The sequence below is a fragment of the Zea mays genome, chromosome 6 (genome assembly GCF_902167145.1).
Source record: "Zea mays cultivar B73 chromosome 6, Zm-B73-REFERENCE-NAM-5.0, whole genome shotgun sequence".
NCBI lineage: Eukaryota > Viridiplantae > Streptophyta > Magnoliopsida > Poales > Poaceae > Zea > Zea mays.
In genome coordinates this window covers 35,278,363-35,295,121 of record NC_050101.1, presented here as the reverse complement: position 1 = coordinate 35,295,121, position 16,759 = coordinate 35,278,363, and the positions used below count along the sequence as shown (strand labels likewise).

The 16,759-nt window shown below is 47.5% G+C and overlaps 2 protein-coding genes across 13 annotated transcripts in view; one reads left to right on the top strand and one right to left on the bottom strand.

The window, feature by feature from the left end:
* LOC100381570 (uncharacterized) overlaps positions 1 to 11,218 on the top strand; it is a 47,130-nt gene extending 35,912 nt beyond the window's left edge. For 6 of the 12 annotated variants that reach the window (XM_008649798.4, XM_008649797.4, XM_008649801.4 and 3 more), the window contains exons 14-18: positions 7,813 to 7,893; positions 7,971 to 9,168; positions 9,262 to 9,303; positions 9,599 to 9,949; positions 10,750 to 11,218. In XM_008649798.4, the coding sequence (XP_008648020.1) occupies positions 7,813 to 7,893; positions 7,971 to 9,168; positions 9,262 to 9,303; positions 9,599 to 9,744 (1,467 nt within the window). In that variant the 3' untranslated portion in view covers positions 9,745 to 9,949; positions 10,750 to 11,218. The remainder of the gene's footprint in view (positions 1 to 7,812; positions 7,894 to 7,970; positions 9,169 to 9,261; positions 9,304 to 9,598; positions 9,950 to 10,749) is intronic. The other 6 variants (XM_008649799.3, XM_035959662.1, XM_035959664.1 and 3 more) reach the window with 2 other exon arrangements.
* A 1,133-nt stretch (positions 11,219 to 12,351) lies between these two features.
* On the bottom strand, positions 12,352 to 13,743 carry LOC100275842 (uncharacterized). Its single transcript, NM_001149825.2, has one exon. The coding sequence runs from the start codon at positions 13,709 to 13,711 to the stop codon at positions 12,506 to 12,508; it is 1,206 nt and encodes a 401-aa protein (NP_001143297.1). The 5' UTR covers positions 13,712 to 13,743; the 3' UTR covers positions 12,352 to 12,505.
* Between the last annotated feature and the right edge of the window lie 3,016 nt (positions 13,744 to 16,759).

The following is a 16,759-nucleotide window of genomic DNA, read 5'->3' as shown; positions in this document are numbered from 1 at the left end:
TCTATTGGATTCTGAGAGGCCAATTCTGCATGACAACTCATTTAATGTGGCGGCTTTTGAGGAGGCTGGCGGTTTTCAGAGGTTAGGACAGGGCCCAGAAAATCTTTGTGCTGATGCTTCAGGACGGGCCTCTGTGCCATTTTCTCATGTCCCGCATGTCCCAGATGTCCCTGCTGATAATGCTGCACAAGTCAGGAATCCCTGGGATATTATCAAGTACTCACTGCAAGCAAAACCACCATGCTTTAAGGTGTACTCTAGAAGACGAGATACCGTGCCTGTGCAATCCCAGGAAGTGAGCTCGCCATCCCCGACCCCCTTGCAAGAATTCAGTCAGCACATTTCTAAAGCCATTAATGGTTTGCTGAGTCCCCCGCCAATCCCCAAACGCAGAAAGAAGACCCTACCAAGAAATTTCAGGCCTAGGAGATCCAGGAGGGTGGCCAAGTTTCCACCTGAGCTAGGATCCGATGCAGCAGCCTCTGTCTGCAAGAAATTGGGATTCTGTGATGATCATGGCAATATCACTCTGGAAGATGCTAGCAAATATGCTGTCTTATTCAATTCACCACTCTCCAGGGAGCACATCGCTGCCTTGGCTGCGCTGTTCGGATGGGATACATCTGAGCTCGCATAAGCTTGGGTCTATTCGTTTGGTCGTGGTTTTTCTTTCTCAATGGAACAGTGCAACTTCCTAATTTGGAATGTGAGAGGATTGAACAGTAGGGCTAGGAAAGATAATGTCAAGACCCTAGTCCTGGACATCATGCCATCACTTGTCTGTTTGCAAGAAACCAAAATGAGCACCATCTCTGATTTTGATATTTTGTCAATTCTTGGTACTGGTTATAGTAATTTTGTTTTCAGCCCAGCTCAGGGGACAAGAGGGGGCATTTTAGTGGCTTGGAGAGATGGAGTTTTCACCCACAGCAGTCATGTAATCAGAGAGTACTCGGTCTCTATTCAACTGCAGATGGCTTCAGGCCCACTTTGGTGGTTCACAGGGGTTTACGGGCCACACCAAGATAATCTTAAACAGGCTTTTCTACAAGAGTTAAGTGAAGTCAGGGCAGGTTGTGATGGACCATGGATCTTGGCAGGTGATTTTAATCAGATATGCAGGTCTGAGGACAAGAACAACCCTTGTATCAACAGGGCCCTGTTGAGAAGATTCAGAAGGTGGATAGAGGATTGGGAGCTGAAGGAAATTCCTTTGATAGGGAGGAGATACACTTGGTCCAACCAAAGACTGGCTCCCACTCTTGTTAAATTAGACCACGTATTCTGTACCTCGAGTTGGGAAGAGATGTTTCCAGCTGCTACTTTATTTAGCAAGGCCTCAGAAGATTCTGATCATTGCCCTTTGATTTTAAAGATGATAGAAGAAGAAGGTAAGGCAAGAAGGCGATTTCATTTTGAGAGCTTCTGGACCAAAATGCCAGGCTTTCATGAGGTGGTGGCAAATTCCTGGAACTAGCCACTTCACAATTGCGGGCATCTGGAGAGGATCTCTCTAAAGCTCAAGAGACTAACAAGAGCACTGCAGTCTTGGGGGCACAAAACAGTGGGCAACTTTAAATACCAACTGGGCTTAGCAAGGGAGATTTTACACAGACTGGAAATGGCTCAAGACAGCAGGGTTTTATCTCCAGATGAATTATGGCTGCTAAGAAAGCTCAAGCATCAGTGCCTGGTCCTTGCTTCCCTGGAAAGAACGGTTGCAAGACTCAGATCTAGAGTTCAGTACCTGAAAGAGGGAGATGCCAACACCTCTTTCTTCCATTTGCAGGCCTGCTTCCGCAAGAAGAGAAATCATATTTCCAGCTTACTGGATGAGGAAAGAGTGGTCACATCTCATGAGCAAAAACAAGAAGTGCTGCATAATTTCTACTCCAATTTGTTGGGGTATGCCCCCCAGAGGAGGTTTACTTTGAGATTAGAAGAGTGTCACAGAGCTCCAATTGATCTATCTGCTCTTGAGCTCCCCTTTTCAGAAGAAGAAGTTTGGGATGCCATTGCTAGTCTTCCTTCAGATAAAGCGCCTGGGCCAGATGGATACACAGGGAAATTCTATAAAACTTGTTGGCCTATACTTAAGGCAGATTTGATGGCCGCCCTTGCTGCCCTTCACCTTGGGAATTCTCAGAATTTGGGACCTCTAAACACAGCATATATTACTTTGATCCCTAAGAAGACAGGTGCCTTGTCTGCTGGTGATTACAGGCCCATCAGCCTCATCCACAGCTTTGCAAAACTCTCCACGAAGATCCTTGCTAACAGGCTTGCTCCTCTCAACAAGATGGTAGAGACTAATCAGAGTGCTTTTGTTAGAGGCAGATCCATTCATGACAATTATATGTTGGTTCAGCACTCAATTAAATCCCTGCACAGGAAAAAAGTGGCCAGCCTTTTTCTGAAATTAGATTTAACAAAGGCATTTGATTCTGTTTCCTGGGCTTTCCTTCTTGAGGTGTTGACCCACCTTGGCTTCGGTATTAAGTGGAGGAATCTTGTCTCCAACCTTCTGGCCGCTTCTTCAACTCAGATTTTATTAAATGGGTTTCCAGGGGAACAGATCAGGCATCGTAGAGGCTTGAGGCAAGGGGACCCCCTCTCCCCAATGCTCTTTGTCCTGGTGATGGATGTCCTCAGCAGCCTTTTCAAAGTGGCAGAAGAAAAAGAATTATTGGCCAGTCTGGACAGTGCCATTGTGAAGTCTAGATTATCTCTTTATGCAGATGATGTAGTGCTGTTTGTCAAGCCCAGGGAGGAAGATCTAAACTGTGTCAAACTCATTCTTGACTGTTTTGGTGAAGCTTCTGGCCTTGTAGCTAATTTGCACAAGAGTTGTGCCATTCCAATAAGATGTGAAGTGGAATTGCTGCATGAAGGGTGTAACCTTAGCATTTAAAATAGCATTTTCATTTCTAAGGTTGTCAATTATCTCACGGCAAGTGCTTAGCTCACTAGATAAATTTTCACATTTTTCTACTTCTAGAGCATAAGCCTTTTTAACCTTAACATGTTTTTTGTTTTCTTTAATTAGACAATCTTCTTGGGAATCCAAAAGGTCATCCTTTTCATGAATAGCACTAACCAATTCATTTAATTTTTCTTTTTGAGCTATGTTAAGGTTGGCAAAAAGGGAACGCAAATTATCTTCCTCATCACTAGCATTGTCATCACTAGAGGATTCATATTTAGTGGAGGATTTAGATTTAACCTTCTTTTTGCCGTCCTTTGCCATGAGGCACTTGTGGCCGACGTTGGGGAAGAGAAGTCCCTTGGTGACGGCGATGTTGGCGGCGTCCTCGTCGTCGGAGGAGTCGCTTGAGCTCTCGTCGGAGTCCCACTCGCGACAAACATGGGCATCGCCGCCCTTCTTCTTGTAGTACCTCTTCTTTTCCTTTCTTCTCCCCTTCTTGTCGTCGCCTCGGTCACTGTCACTAGATATAGGACATTTAGCAATAAAATGACCGGGCTTACCACACTTGTAGCAAACCTTCTTGGAGCGGGACTTGTAGTCTTTCCCCCTCCTTTGTTTGAGGATTTGGCGGAAGCTCTTGATGACGAGCGCCATTTCCTCATTGTCGAGCTTGGAGGCGTCGATTGGTTGTCGACTTGGTGTAGCCTCCTCCTTCTTCTCCTCCGTTGCCTTGAATGCAACGGGTTGGGCTTCGGATGAGTCGCCAAGCTCGTTGATTTTCCTCGAGCCTTCTATCATGCACTCAAAACTTACAAAATGCCCGATAACTTCCTCGGGGGTCATTTTAGTATATCTAGGATTACCACGAATCAATTGAACTTGAGTGGGATTAAGAAAAATGAGAGATCTTAAAATAACATTTACCACTTCGTGATCGTCCCACTTCTTGCTCCCGAGGTTGCGCACTTGGTTCACCAAAGTCTTGAGCCGGTTGTACATGTGTTGTGGCTCCTCTCCTTTGTGAAGCCGGAACCGACCGAGCTCCCCCTCGATCGTTTCCCGCTTGGTGATCTTGGTGAGCTCGTCTCCCTCGTGCGCGGTTTTGAGTACATCCCAAATTTCCTTGGCGCTCTTTAACCCTTGTACTTTGTTATACTCCTCTTTACTTAGAGAGGCGAGGAGTATTGTTGTTGCTTGAGAGTTGAAGTGCTCGATTTGGGCCACCTCATCCTCATCATAGTCCTCATCCCCTACGGATGGTACCTGCGCGCCAAACTCAACAACATCCCATATGCTTTTGTGGAGCGAGGTTAGATGAAATCGCATTAAATCGCTCCACCTAGCGTAATCTTCACCATCAAAAGTTGGTGGTTTGCCTAATGGGACGGAAAGTAAAGGTGTATGTTTGGAAATGCGAGGGTAGCGTAGGGGGATCTTACTATACTTCTTGCGCTCTTGGCGCTTAGAAGTGACGGAGGGTGCATCGGAGTCGGAGGTCGATGTTGATGAAGTGTCGGTCTCGTAGTAGACCACCTTCCTCATCCTCTTGTGCTTGTCGCCTTTCCGGTGCGGCTTGTGGGAAGAAGATTTTTCCTTCTTCTCTTTGTGGTGAGAAGAAGATTTCTTCTCCTTCCCTTTGTTGGAGGAGCTCTTCTTCTTCTCCCTCCTTTTAGTGCGGGACTCTTCCGATGAAGTGCTCCCTTGGCTTGTAGTAGGCTTTTCGCCGGTCTCTACCTCCTTCTTGGCGTGATCTCCCGACATCACTTCGAGCGGTTAGGCTCTAATGAAGCACCGGGTTCTGATACCAATTGATAGTCGCCTAGAGGGGGGGTGAATAGGGCGAAACTGAAATTTACAAATATAAACACAACTACAAGCCGGGTTAGCGTTAGAAATATAAACGAGTCCGCGAGAGAGGGCGCAAAACAAATCGCAAGCAAGTAATGAAGTGTGACACGGAGATTTGTTTTACCGAGGTTCGGTTCTTGCAAACCTACTCCCCGTTGAGGAGGCCACAAAGGCCGGGTCTCTTTCAAGCCTTCCCTCTCTCAAACGGTCCCTCGGACCGAGTGAGCTTCTCTTCTCAAATCAAAGCTGGGAACAAAACTTCCCCGCAAGGGCCACCACACAATTGGTGCCTCTTGCCTTGATTACAATGTAGTTTTGATCACAAGAACAAGTGAGAAAGAAAAGAAGCAATCCAAGCGCAAGAGCTCAAATGAACACGGCAAATCACTCTCACTAGTCACTAGGGTTTTGTGTGGAATTGGAGAGGATTTGATCTCTTTGAATGTGTCTAGAATTGAATGCCTAGCTCTTGTAAGTGGTTGAGAAGTGGAAAACTTGGATGCAATGAATGGTGGGGTGGTTGGGGTATTTATAGCCCCAACCACCAAACTTGACCGTTGGCTGGAGGCGTCTGCACGATGGCGCACCGGACAGTCCGGTGCACACCGGACAGTCCGGTGCCCCTGCCACGTCATCACTGCCGTTGGATTCTGACCGTTGGAGCTTCTGACTTGTGGGCCCGCCTGGGTGTCCGGTGCACACCGGACATGCACTGTTTGATGTCCGGTGCACCGGCATGGGCGTTCCTGCCGTCTGCGCGCGCTGCGCGCGCATTAAATGCAGCGCAGGGAGCCGTTGGCGCGGAGACGACCGTTGCTTCGGAGTCGCACCGGACAGTCCGGTGTACACCGGACAGTCCGGTGAATTATAGCGGACTATCCGACGGCGTTTCCCGAAGCTGGCGAGTTCCTGAGGGCGACCTCCCTTGGCGCACCGGACATTGTCCGGTGTACACCGGACAGTCCGGTGAATTATAGCCGAGACGCCCTGGAAATTCCCGAAGGTGGCGAGTTTGAGTCTGAGTCCCCTGGTGCACCGGACAGGTACTGTTCACTGTCCGGTGGCACATCGGACAGTCCGGTGCGCCACTCCAGGGGTGCCTTCGGTTCCCCCTTGGCTCCTTTGTTGAATCCAAAACTTGGTCTTTTTATTGGCTGAGTGTGAACCTTTTATACCTGTATAATCTATACACTTGGGCAAACTAGTTAGTCCAAAGATTTGTGTTGGGCAATTCAATCACCAAAATTATTTAGGAACTAGGTGTAAGCCTAATTCCCTTTCAGTAAGGCCGTGGGCCTTGATGGTATTCTAATTGAGGCATGAAGATGCCTCGGGGGACAAGCTATATTATGGCTAACGAAGTTGTTCAACCATATCTTCCGTTCGAACAAGATGCATGACGAGTGAAGTATATTGGTACTGATCTACAAGAATAAGGGAGATATTTAAAGTTGCACTAATTACGGGGAATTAAGTTGATGAGTCATACTATGAAACTACAAGAGAGAGTTATCGAGCATTGTCTGATAGGAATAACAAGATCTCTATGAACCAATTTGGTTACATACTCGAAATGTCAACAAAGGAAGCCATTTTCTTAATAAGTGATGGAGCAGTATATGGAGTAGAAGCATCTACATATGGTTTTCATTGACTTAGAGAAGGCTTATGACGAAATACCAAGGAATGTTATGTGGCGGTCTTTAGACAAACATAAAGTTCTAAGAAAGTACATTGGATTCATTAAGGATATGTAACAATGTTGTGACTAGTGTTCGAACAAGTGATGGAGACTCAAATAACTTCCCGATTAGATTAGAACAACTACATCAAGGGTTAGCTTTGAGCCATTACCTTTTCGCCTTGGTGATGGATGAGGTCCGAAGGGGACACATAAGGGGATATCCGTTCGTGTATGCTTTTTCCGGACGATGTAGTGCTAGTTGATGAAACCCGAGTAAGAATAGATAGGAAACTGGAGTTGTGGCGGGAGACCCTAGAGCCCAAAGATTTTAGACTCGGTAGAACTAAAACCGAATAGATGAAATGCGACTTCAGCACTACTACACATGAGGAATATGTTAATTTGGAAGGTCAAATAGCGCCTAGGAAGGATACTTTTCGGTATTTAGGATCAATGTTATAGAGAGACGAGGATATTGATGTAAATGTTAGCCATAGAATTAAAGCAGGGTGCATGAAGTGGCGTCAAACATTAGCGTTCTATGTAACAAGAGGAGGGTACCACCGAAGTTAAAAGTCAAGTTTTATAGGACGCCGATTAGACCGGCTATGCTGTATGGTGCAGAATGTCGGCCTACAAAAAGATGACATGTTTAGTAGATAAGTATTGCAAAATTGCCAATGTCGCATTGGATTTGTGGCCATATAAGGGGTAGTGTCTAGAACGATGATATACGTGATAGGCTAGGGGTAAGCATTAATTGAAGAAAAACTTGTTCAACACCGATTGTGATGGTTTGTACATGTTCAACAGAAACCTACAGAGGCACCAGTGTGTAGTGGGATCCTAAAGTGTGATAGTAATGGGAAGGGAGGCAAGGGAAGACCAAAGTTGACATGGGAAGAGATAGTAAAACAAGACTTGAAAGTATGGAACCTAAAGATCTAGCCTTGAATAGGAGTGTATGTAAAACAAATATCCACGTGCCTGAACCTTGACTCGTGGCTTCTGTTAGGTTTCAACTCTATCCTACCCCAACTTGATTGGGACTAAAAGGCCAAGTGTTTTCTAGTAGGAAATAGTGAAGATGAAAAATGTTTGGTTAATTTTATGGGCATGATTAATTGATCATGCCGTGCTTCAGATGCATGCAAGGTTCGCCAAACTACTACCCTTGGACAGTGGTCCGGGGGGGGGGGGGGGGTACAAGGACTATGGATGAAGGATCATCTTTACCATATATAAGTGTTCTTTTCTTTTTCCACACTTCATGATTAATTTATATCATGTTTTTCATTTGACATTTTTTCATATGTTGTATCCTACCTTTCTGATTGATTGTCCTTTTGTGCAGTGGCAATGCCCAATATGTTTAAATAATTACTCTCTCGAGAACTTGATGATTGATCCTTATTTCAATCGGATTACTTCTTTGGTAGGTTTCCGCCTCATATTTTATGCCTTATGCTAGAATTTGTTATGTAAGTTGATTTCTGTTTTCATTTGTCGTAGTTGCACAATTGCAGTGAAGATGTTAATGAACTTGATGTTAAACCTGATGGGTCATGGCGTGTGATGGGTGATGCCGCTACCAGAGATTTATCTCAGTGGCATATGCCTGATGGTACTCTTTGTGACTCAAAGGAAGATACAAACCCTGGTGTCGCAAGTGTTAATGAGTTCAAGAGAGAGGGTGCTTCTGATGAACATAGAACTTTGAAACTTGGAATTAAAAAAAACCCTATTGGATTATGGCAGGTTAGCAGTAAAGCAGATGATATGAAACCTGTGGTTAGAAATCACATCCAAAATAACACTGGGTTTTCAACACCAAACATTGTGCCTATGATCAGTAGCCCCACTGGGAGTTACAGAGATGGCGAAGATGTAAGTGTGAACCAAGAAGGGGGTGGTATTCAATTTGATATATCATTGAACCAAGAGTTTGACAGTTTTGCCCACAACTTTGGTCAGACATACAATACAGAGGATAGACCACAACATCCACACCATAATGCTGCAGATGTCATTGTTCTTAGTGATTCTGATGAAGAAAATGACCCGACTGTTCAGCCGCCAGCTGTCTATGAAAATACTCCTACAAATGATGACAGTTTTCCTTTCGTCACTGATGCTGCCGGATCTGGATATCCTGAAAGGTACCAGGAGGATGCTAGTGTTGGTACAAGTGGTCTTGGTTTATTGAGGCAGAACACTGGTGAATTTGAAATAAATAACTGGCAAATGCTTTCTTACCCACAACCAGAGCAAGGGTTTCAGTTTTTTGTGACTGATACTGATGTTGGCAATCCTTTTGTTGCTCCACATAATTCCTTTACTATTGCACCAGAAGACTACTCTCTTGGCTGTAATGTTGGAATAGAGGACCCCTCTGCAGCTCACGATGTTTCAATTTGCCGAAACAGTAATGATGTGCATGGAAGCTTGGTTGATAACCCACTGGCATTAACAGGTGACGATCCATCTTTGCAAATTTTTCTTCCAAGTCAACCTTCCACTGTTCCCCTTCAGCAAGAATTGAGTGAGCGTTCTGATACTCCAAATGGAGTCCACCCTAACGATTGGAGGATATCGCTTACGCTTGCCGCTGGTGGAGGGGGCAATGAAGAGTCTACAAGTGTTGGCGGTCTAAAATCACAACCAAAAGTTTCATCGAAAGAGGCAGGAGTTGAACCTTTACTTGATGCTGGTTTGTCTCCCTTTTATGAATTTAATTCTTCTTTTTTTGGATCATTTTGCTCCTAAGGATAATGGTTTGCTACACTCCTTTTCTTTTTGTTAGCCTGTCAAGCATTTCCAGGATCATCGAGGTTAACTTTTGAAGGCAGGCATCTTAGCTCATACTTTTTCCCATAGAAAATGTGCAAAGTCTGATATCTTAAATATAGAAGCCTATAAACTATTTAATTGTCTAGTCAATAAAATGCATGAGTAGAATTTTAGCAACTCTTAAATTGCTTGTGGTCGATGGTTCTTTTTAGAATTTGCCGGTAACAAAAAGAACTATGAATTGAACATTGAAAGTTTTAACCTTCTAACCTATTGCTGTTGTGATCTCAACGACAGCTATCTGCATACTATTCATGTTATTGTTGTAACATTTTTGTTCTCGATTGCAGCTTCTGCTCTTGGAAGCATGAACAATGACAGATGCACTGGATCTAATCTAAATCCTAAAAGGATTGAAAATATATTTTCTCATCCTCGCCAACCGCGGTCTGTTAGGCCTCGTCTGTGTTTGTCATTAGATACTGATTCAGAGTAGTTTGGACATCACACTGGGATAGCTGAATTTGCTATTAATCTGGTAAAGTTGGCTTCCAGAATCTTGATCGTTACTGTGGAGGGCTATCTGGTTATTCTGGTTGATACAAAGAGATACACCAGTGTGGATGCTTTGTTGCATTAACCTGGTAAGATTCAAGTGTTCTATATGATCCAAGTGGGATCTGCATAGAGTTCATCTAATGGTAAGGATAGACGATAAACCTCTGTATGTGTTGGATCTGTTGCTATGTTTGATGAACTACATTGAAGTTTGTGATTCAAGTAGCTGGCTGGTAATTAAACATGTTGAACACGGCATTGGAGATGATATCCATTGCCCCCATGAACCAAAAATGAAGTTGACTAGGGTAAAAAGAAGCAAACAAAAACTGTTAGGATCTAATCAGCAATCCACTGAATGATCATAGCCTACACTTCTGTTAATACTATTTGTATCCTTGGTTACATCGTGTAGGGTTTCATCTCTATACAACTTGCTTGCCACTCACGTCGTGCACATTGCTCTTGCTCGCGCATGCAGCCTGGCCTCCACTCTCCTGCCTCTCACTGCTGCCCCTCGCTATTCTTCTCTGACAGACCGATCTCTATCATGCATCCCTTCTGGATCTCGCTGCCGCTGCCGCGCCGCCGCAGATGACCCAGGTGGGGGTATGCGGTGGGCGGCGGTGCTAGATTTGGTGGGGTTGAGAGAGGAGGCAGCTTCATGCCCTTTCTGGTTGGTTCCCTATTGATATTTTTTGTTCTGCTCTCCAATCACCTTGGCTTTCACTGCTTTTGGCTAGGCATCAGGGGGCCCTTTCTCTCCTCGAGTGCGTTATCTGCCTAAGCGATGCTTTAAGATCACTGCCTTTGTGAAGATTAGTCGATTCAAAATGTCTGCTTGATTGTTTAGCATGAGTTGAATCAATGTGATTGCCTGTAGTTTCTTTGTCGTCCAACTGACGAAACCATTTGGTAACTGATGTGTCTTTTTGTATTTCAGGTTGGTACAGGATATTTTCTAACTGGGAGTGGTTTAATGTGGCTAGTGGAGCAGGCTGTACATTGTCCCTGACATTTACTGGGTATAAAGGAATAGGGGGCCATCACTTGGCACAAGACAAATACATGTGTTGTGTGTACCATCATTGTATTTAGGGTTTGGGTGCTAATTTAGATGTTTATTACCCTGACGTTTGATGGAGAATAAATTATTCCTTGAAGTGGTGGTCAATAAACAGAGAGCCCTTCGGTTTTGAGTCGGAGCTGCTGACCGTTCATCTGTTCTTGTTGCGAAGTGGTCGCTCCCGCTTTGGTTCAGCTGCAGCTTTCATGGCGGGACTGACCATGCCAAAGTCTTGTGTAGCAGAGGGCAATCTCCATGATGTCATGCGATACAAGTGATCTGTATTTTGCCCTACAGGATGACAAGTTTCTTTGTGCAACATGCTGTATTATTGGTTCGATACTCTTTACTATGTGGGTTCAGTGCAGGTGCATAGGACATACCGGCAGTCTCCGGACTTTGCTGTGATCTGCCTGGAGCAGAGCATCTGCCGCCTATCGCACATGTAAACTTGCAGGTGGTGGTGGATTGTACCAGCTTTATGAACCCTGGCGATTGAAAGGCGCTGGGATTGAGTACTGGGTACGAAGAACGTCGTTTCTTTCAGAACATGAAAGCACATCGTCGGTGCACAGATGGTGAAATCATGCTCTGGGCGCAAATAATATATCTGTTGCTCGGCTGACCATCCTCTGATGCCAGCTTGATCGGTAGAAGACAGGTTGTTAAAGTAATTGTAGGAATGTAACTTTTAGGGCTAGTTTGGAAACTTAAAATTCACTTTTAGATTTATGAGAATTGAGTAGAAAGTTAGCTTATTTCCCTGGAGAGGATTTAAGTTTTCAGACTAGTCCTTAGCTATAAGACATCATGAGAATATCATACCTTTGCATCGTTATTAGTCCTTCAAGCTGTCGTGACTACTGAGGCCTGCAGTGCAAGTCATTTCATTGATCGGAGGCATTGCACGGAGGAGTCATTGAGCGAGAGCAAATGCAAGCTGCCTAGCTGTGCGCCTGGGCCTGAAGCAGTAGCACAAGAGCTACCGAAGCACTGTAGCGTGGATGTGAGGTGTACGGCCGCACGTAGCGTCGCTCGTCTCTCTTGCTGTCTGTCCTGTCCCCCATGCACGGTTTGCGCCAGAGGAAGGAAATAGAAAAGCAGATCTCGAGATGGCACGGTGCTCACATTTTTATTTTTTTATTATTATTACGAGTACTGCTGCTAGGTTTGAAATGGGACGAGACCAGCAGGCAGATCACATCTCGCAAATGCATAGCGGCAGGCATCCCATGTTTCATTGATGGTGTTTGCTTCCAAGAACAAGGCATCATTTCCCATATTTGATCGCCGGACCACATGTAACTGTCATGAAAGCGAGCTGAGCTGAGACTGGAGCCGTAGCTTTCGTGAAAGCGATTGAGCAGTCGCCTTATATGTGTATGTGTATAGATTAACACATTTTTGTTACTAATGAACTGCTAACAGATAGTAGGAGACAGGAGTACTAGTGCACTACTACAAAATAAACCAGAGTGAAGAAATTTACAGGATTTTTTTAAGTGAGCGCACATATTTACTACTACACAACTTACCAAGGAATCCAGATTCAACAGCATAAGAAAACAAAAGAACGGGGCCCGCCACCATCACAAGTCCACCACCACCCACAGTCCCCCATCGCCTCTGCGTCTCAGTGGCCGGTCAAAGCCACCGCCGCCGGCGCCGCGCCGGGCGGCGGCGGAGCGTGCCTCCTCCGGCCGCCGCTCCCTCCGTGGGCCCAGAAGCACCCGGCGCTCGTCGCGGGTCCCGCCGCCATCTTCGCGGCCGCGGTCGTCGCCGGCTCCGACTTGCACCGCTGCAGCACCAGCGGCCGCGCCGATGAGCACCGCACCGTCTCGTCCTCCTCTTCCTCTTCCTCGTCGTACTCATCGAACTCGTCGTCGTCTTCTACTTCTACTTCCTCCTCCTCCTCCTCTTCTCCTTCTCCGCTCAATACCAGCTGCGGCTCACGCGCTGGCGCTGCCACCGCTCCTGTTTGTTGCGTTGCCACGCCGTCCTCGTTCGCCGAAGCTGGCGCCTTCCGGGGAGAAGGAGAAGGCGAAGGGGATGGGGATGCTAACGGGGACGCCGCGGCGGCGAGGGCGTCCCTGGCCGGCGCCGGCGTTGGCGCCGTGGCGGTGGAGGGGAACCGGGAGGTGAGTGGCGACGTGCGGTTCTGCGGCGCGGACCGGCAGCGCATCAGCAGGAGCGCGTTCTTGGGCGGCGTAGTGGTGGCGGACGACACGGCCAGCGGCGCGTCCCGGTCGCCGTCGCCGTCGCCGATCCCCACCTCCTGTTCTCCGTCCCGGCCGGTCGACCCCAAGTCGACGTCCCCGACGCCGAGCTGCACCTCGTCCTCGGCCCGGCGCCCGCTGCTCGGGTCCGCGGGCGGCTTGGGCGCGGCAGCAACAGCGACGTCCCGGCTGCTGAACACCCAGGGCGAGCGGCGCCCGCGCTCCGCCGGCGGCTCGTGCCTCCGCTTCCGCGCGTCGGACGCGAACAGCCCGCCGCACAGGAACGCCCTCTTGAGGCAGCGGCAGTAGTAGTAGTAGCCGCCCCTGGCGGCGCCCTTGTCCCGCGCGGCCGCCTTCCCCACCGCCGGCGCCGTCGCAGTCGCAGGCTTCTTCCCCTTGCGCATCCGCACCTGGCCAATGCAGGTGACCTTGGGCGACGAGGGCTCCCCGTCGTTGGCGGCGCGGGTGCGCGCGCCGCGCGACACGAACATGGGCGACGTGGCCGGCGGCGCCCGGCGCGACCGCGCGCCCCGGCGGCTCTTGCTGAGCAGCAGGCGCGCCAGGCCCGGCGCCGCCAGCTGCGGCTTCTCCGCGCGGCCCGGGCTCGCCGCCGGCGGCTTCATGGCTGGCTGGCCGCAGCGGAGGGAGGGAGGTGGATGCCGCCGCGCGCGGTAGCGAGGTTAATTAATGAGGCGGCGCGGACACAGTGGGGGGACTGGAGGGGGGCGGGCGGTGGGCGCGGGCGTGCGGATTAAATGAGGCGACAGGCGAGGCGAGCTCCGGATCCTCCGCTGCTGGCGTGGGAAGCGTCAAGCTAGCGCTCGTGTCGTGCCGTGCCGTGCGTGCCTCGTGGGTGTGCGTGTGCGTGTCTTAGGATTCGCTCGGTGGTGGGCCTGGACCCGGTCCATGGATGCGTTGGATGGATCTGTCCTGGGCCCTGGGGCGGGTGGGTGGAGGCGTGGAGCCGTGGAGGAGGTATGCGACGGGCTTGGGCAGGCAGTGCATGGACCGGGTCGACGGCCATGGTAATGGGGGCGGGCGTGAACATGAGTAAGGTAACTGGGAGAAGCAGAGTGATGTCGTCTCAAGGACAAGGACGACGAGAGGATGCTGCATTGGCCATGGCTATTGCTGCTGCTCCAGCGTCCAGGGCGGCTCCTCCTCCTCCTCCTTCCTCCTGCGACCTGACCTGACCTCTCCTCTGCTCTGCTTGCGGCCACGTGCGATGTGGCCTGGCCATGCACGATCCGTCAATCCAATCCTGCCCCTTGAAACCTCTGGCTGGTTGGTTGGATGGGGATGCCTTGATTTCCGCACCCAGCCTGCATACCCGCCCGGCGCGGCGCTGCTGCTGCAAAAAAAAGCACGTTCCACTCCACATCCACACGTCCCTTCACTCTCATCTCAGGTCAGCTCAGCGTCCACCACATACAGTAGTATTTTCTTTTCTTTACTTTTCGTTTCCCCTTCGATTCAGGAGACGTCTCGTCCTCCTCTCTCTCTCTTTCGTCTCATGGAGGTAATGGTACTAGGAGGAGGATCGACGATCAGAGCAGTCTCTAAAATAAAGTAGGCGTTGCACGAGTGGGTGCGTGCATCTCAGCCAGCCAGCCAACCATGGCAGCAGCTTTCTTCACTCACATCAGCCAGTCTTCATCCTCTCTCTCTCTCTCTTGTTTTGTTTGGTGTCTGCTAATGCTAATGACCTTTCTGTCATATGCATGCAAAACAAAACTAACCGTGTGTGTGCTCATCAGTCGTCGTGGACGGCAGCATTGTTTAGTGATTTGCTGCCAGGGACAAGGACAGCACCCATCAAGGGCGTGCGTGTGGTGTGGTGCCATGTGGTGGTGGAGCTCCTCGCCGCCTGGGGATCCGATGCGATGCGCGTTTGTGTGAGCAGGGGTTGGATCTTGATCTGATGCAATGAGCCGTCTCTCTCTCTCTCTCTCTCTCTCTCTCTCTCGTGTGCTTAAACAATTCTGCTAATGGCATTCTCTTGCCGGTACTGCCTTCCTCGCCAAGGCAAGGCAGTGGCTTCGTGTACATGAAGGAAGGTCATGTACGACTCCATCAACAGTATGGGTACATGTTTTTCCCCTCCCCTGGCCATGCAATGCGCATGCACTATAAAACACCTTCCCTTTAAGCACGCACACGTGCAGCACCCAAACAGGGACAAGATATAATAGCATGAACGTTTGTGTTGACTCCAATACGAGGCTTTTACTACCTGCCGCATGACAACTTTTCGCACGGCGTTTCCTTATTTGGTGTTTGGATATTAGGGCATGTACAAGTACAACTCTAACGCACCGGTTCGGTTTTTATTTTAAGAATAAGTTACGACTAAGAGATGGCATGGTACAACCCTGAAACTCTAGATCATCAATGTAGTTGTATGATAAGTCATGAAGAGACATACTCTTTATGAAGAGCACAGCTCTTATATATTTTTTTTCACTCAGCCTTCTAATTAAAGACCACATATTAAATGGGGGTTGTACATGCTCCTTATTCGTATCAATGCCATGATGAATCCTATTACTATCGGTTAATCATTCGACAAAATCAACAAGCTAGAAATTAAAAAGATCGATATCACGATAAACACATGCACATTTTCTCCGTTCCAGCACGTTCGTGCTCCATATGGTAGCCGATGATGAAGCCTGGGTTGCTGGCCTCTTCACTTGCAATCAGGGCTAGCTAGCTATAGCCTACAGGTAGTAGTACGTGCCAAGCAAGGCGTACTGGACTGGACAGCACGCGCGTGGTAGGAAATTTTAAACGTCCTTGCAACGAGGGCTCCCACTGCACGTACGTACGAATTGAATGACGTAGCAAACAGATGCGTCACCGTGACCGTGCCAATAGTTGGCGCTACCTCTCCAGGACATGCATTATATATATATATATATATATATATATATATATATATATATATATATATATATATATATATATATATATATATATATATATATATATATATATATATATATATATATATATATATATATATACTAGGTGTATGCCCGTGCGTTGCTACGGAGTAAAATGTTATGATAAGATACGTTGAAATGCAGAAATATTAATTGTTGTTCTATACTCTTGTTAGCATCTTTTAAAGATTAAGAATGTTTACAAAATTGTATCATGGTAAAGCTTGAAGAATTGCTTCCTCATTTCTGGATCTTTAGCTCTAAGTCCGAGCATATACAATATAGGTATGTGCCCGTGCGTTGCGACGGAACACAAATTAACGAGCCTCCAATTGCTCAAGGTTCTAGCGACAGACAGCGTGAACGCAATAGTGACGGGAGCCCTCATGGGAAACAATGCATTGTTGCAGAGAAACATGAGCCTGGGCACACTACGGGCTCCATCGTCGTGTTGCGGGGCTGCCATTGCCACGAGCTCCATATATAAAATGGGTTGTTCATATCATAATAACTAAAATAATGTGCCTAAGACTTTTCTACTACATTCAAAGACTCATACAATATTGACAGTGCATTGTTGCAACATTAACATATAATACCATAATAACTTATATACAAAATGGGTGTTATATTGTTATGAGAAAATGTTTCATAATCTATTTGTGGGCTTTTTTAATTTAGTTGTTTCACTATTACAAATTCCCCCACATGGTCATAACTTGTAGA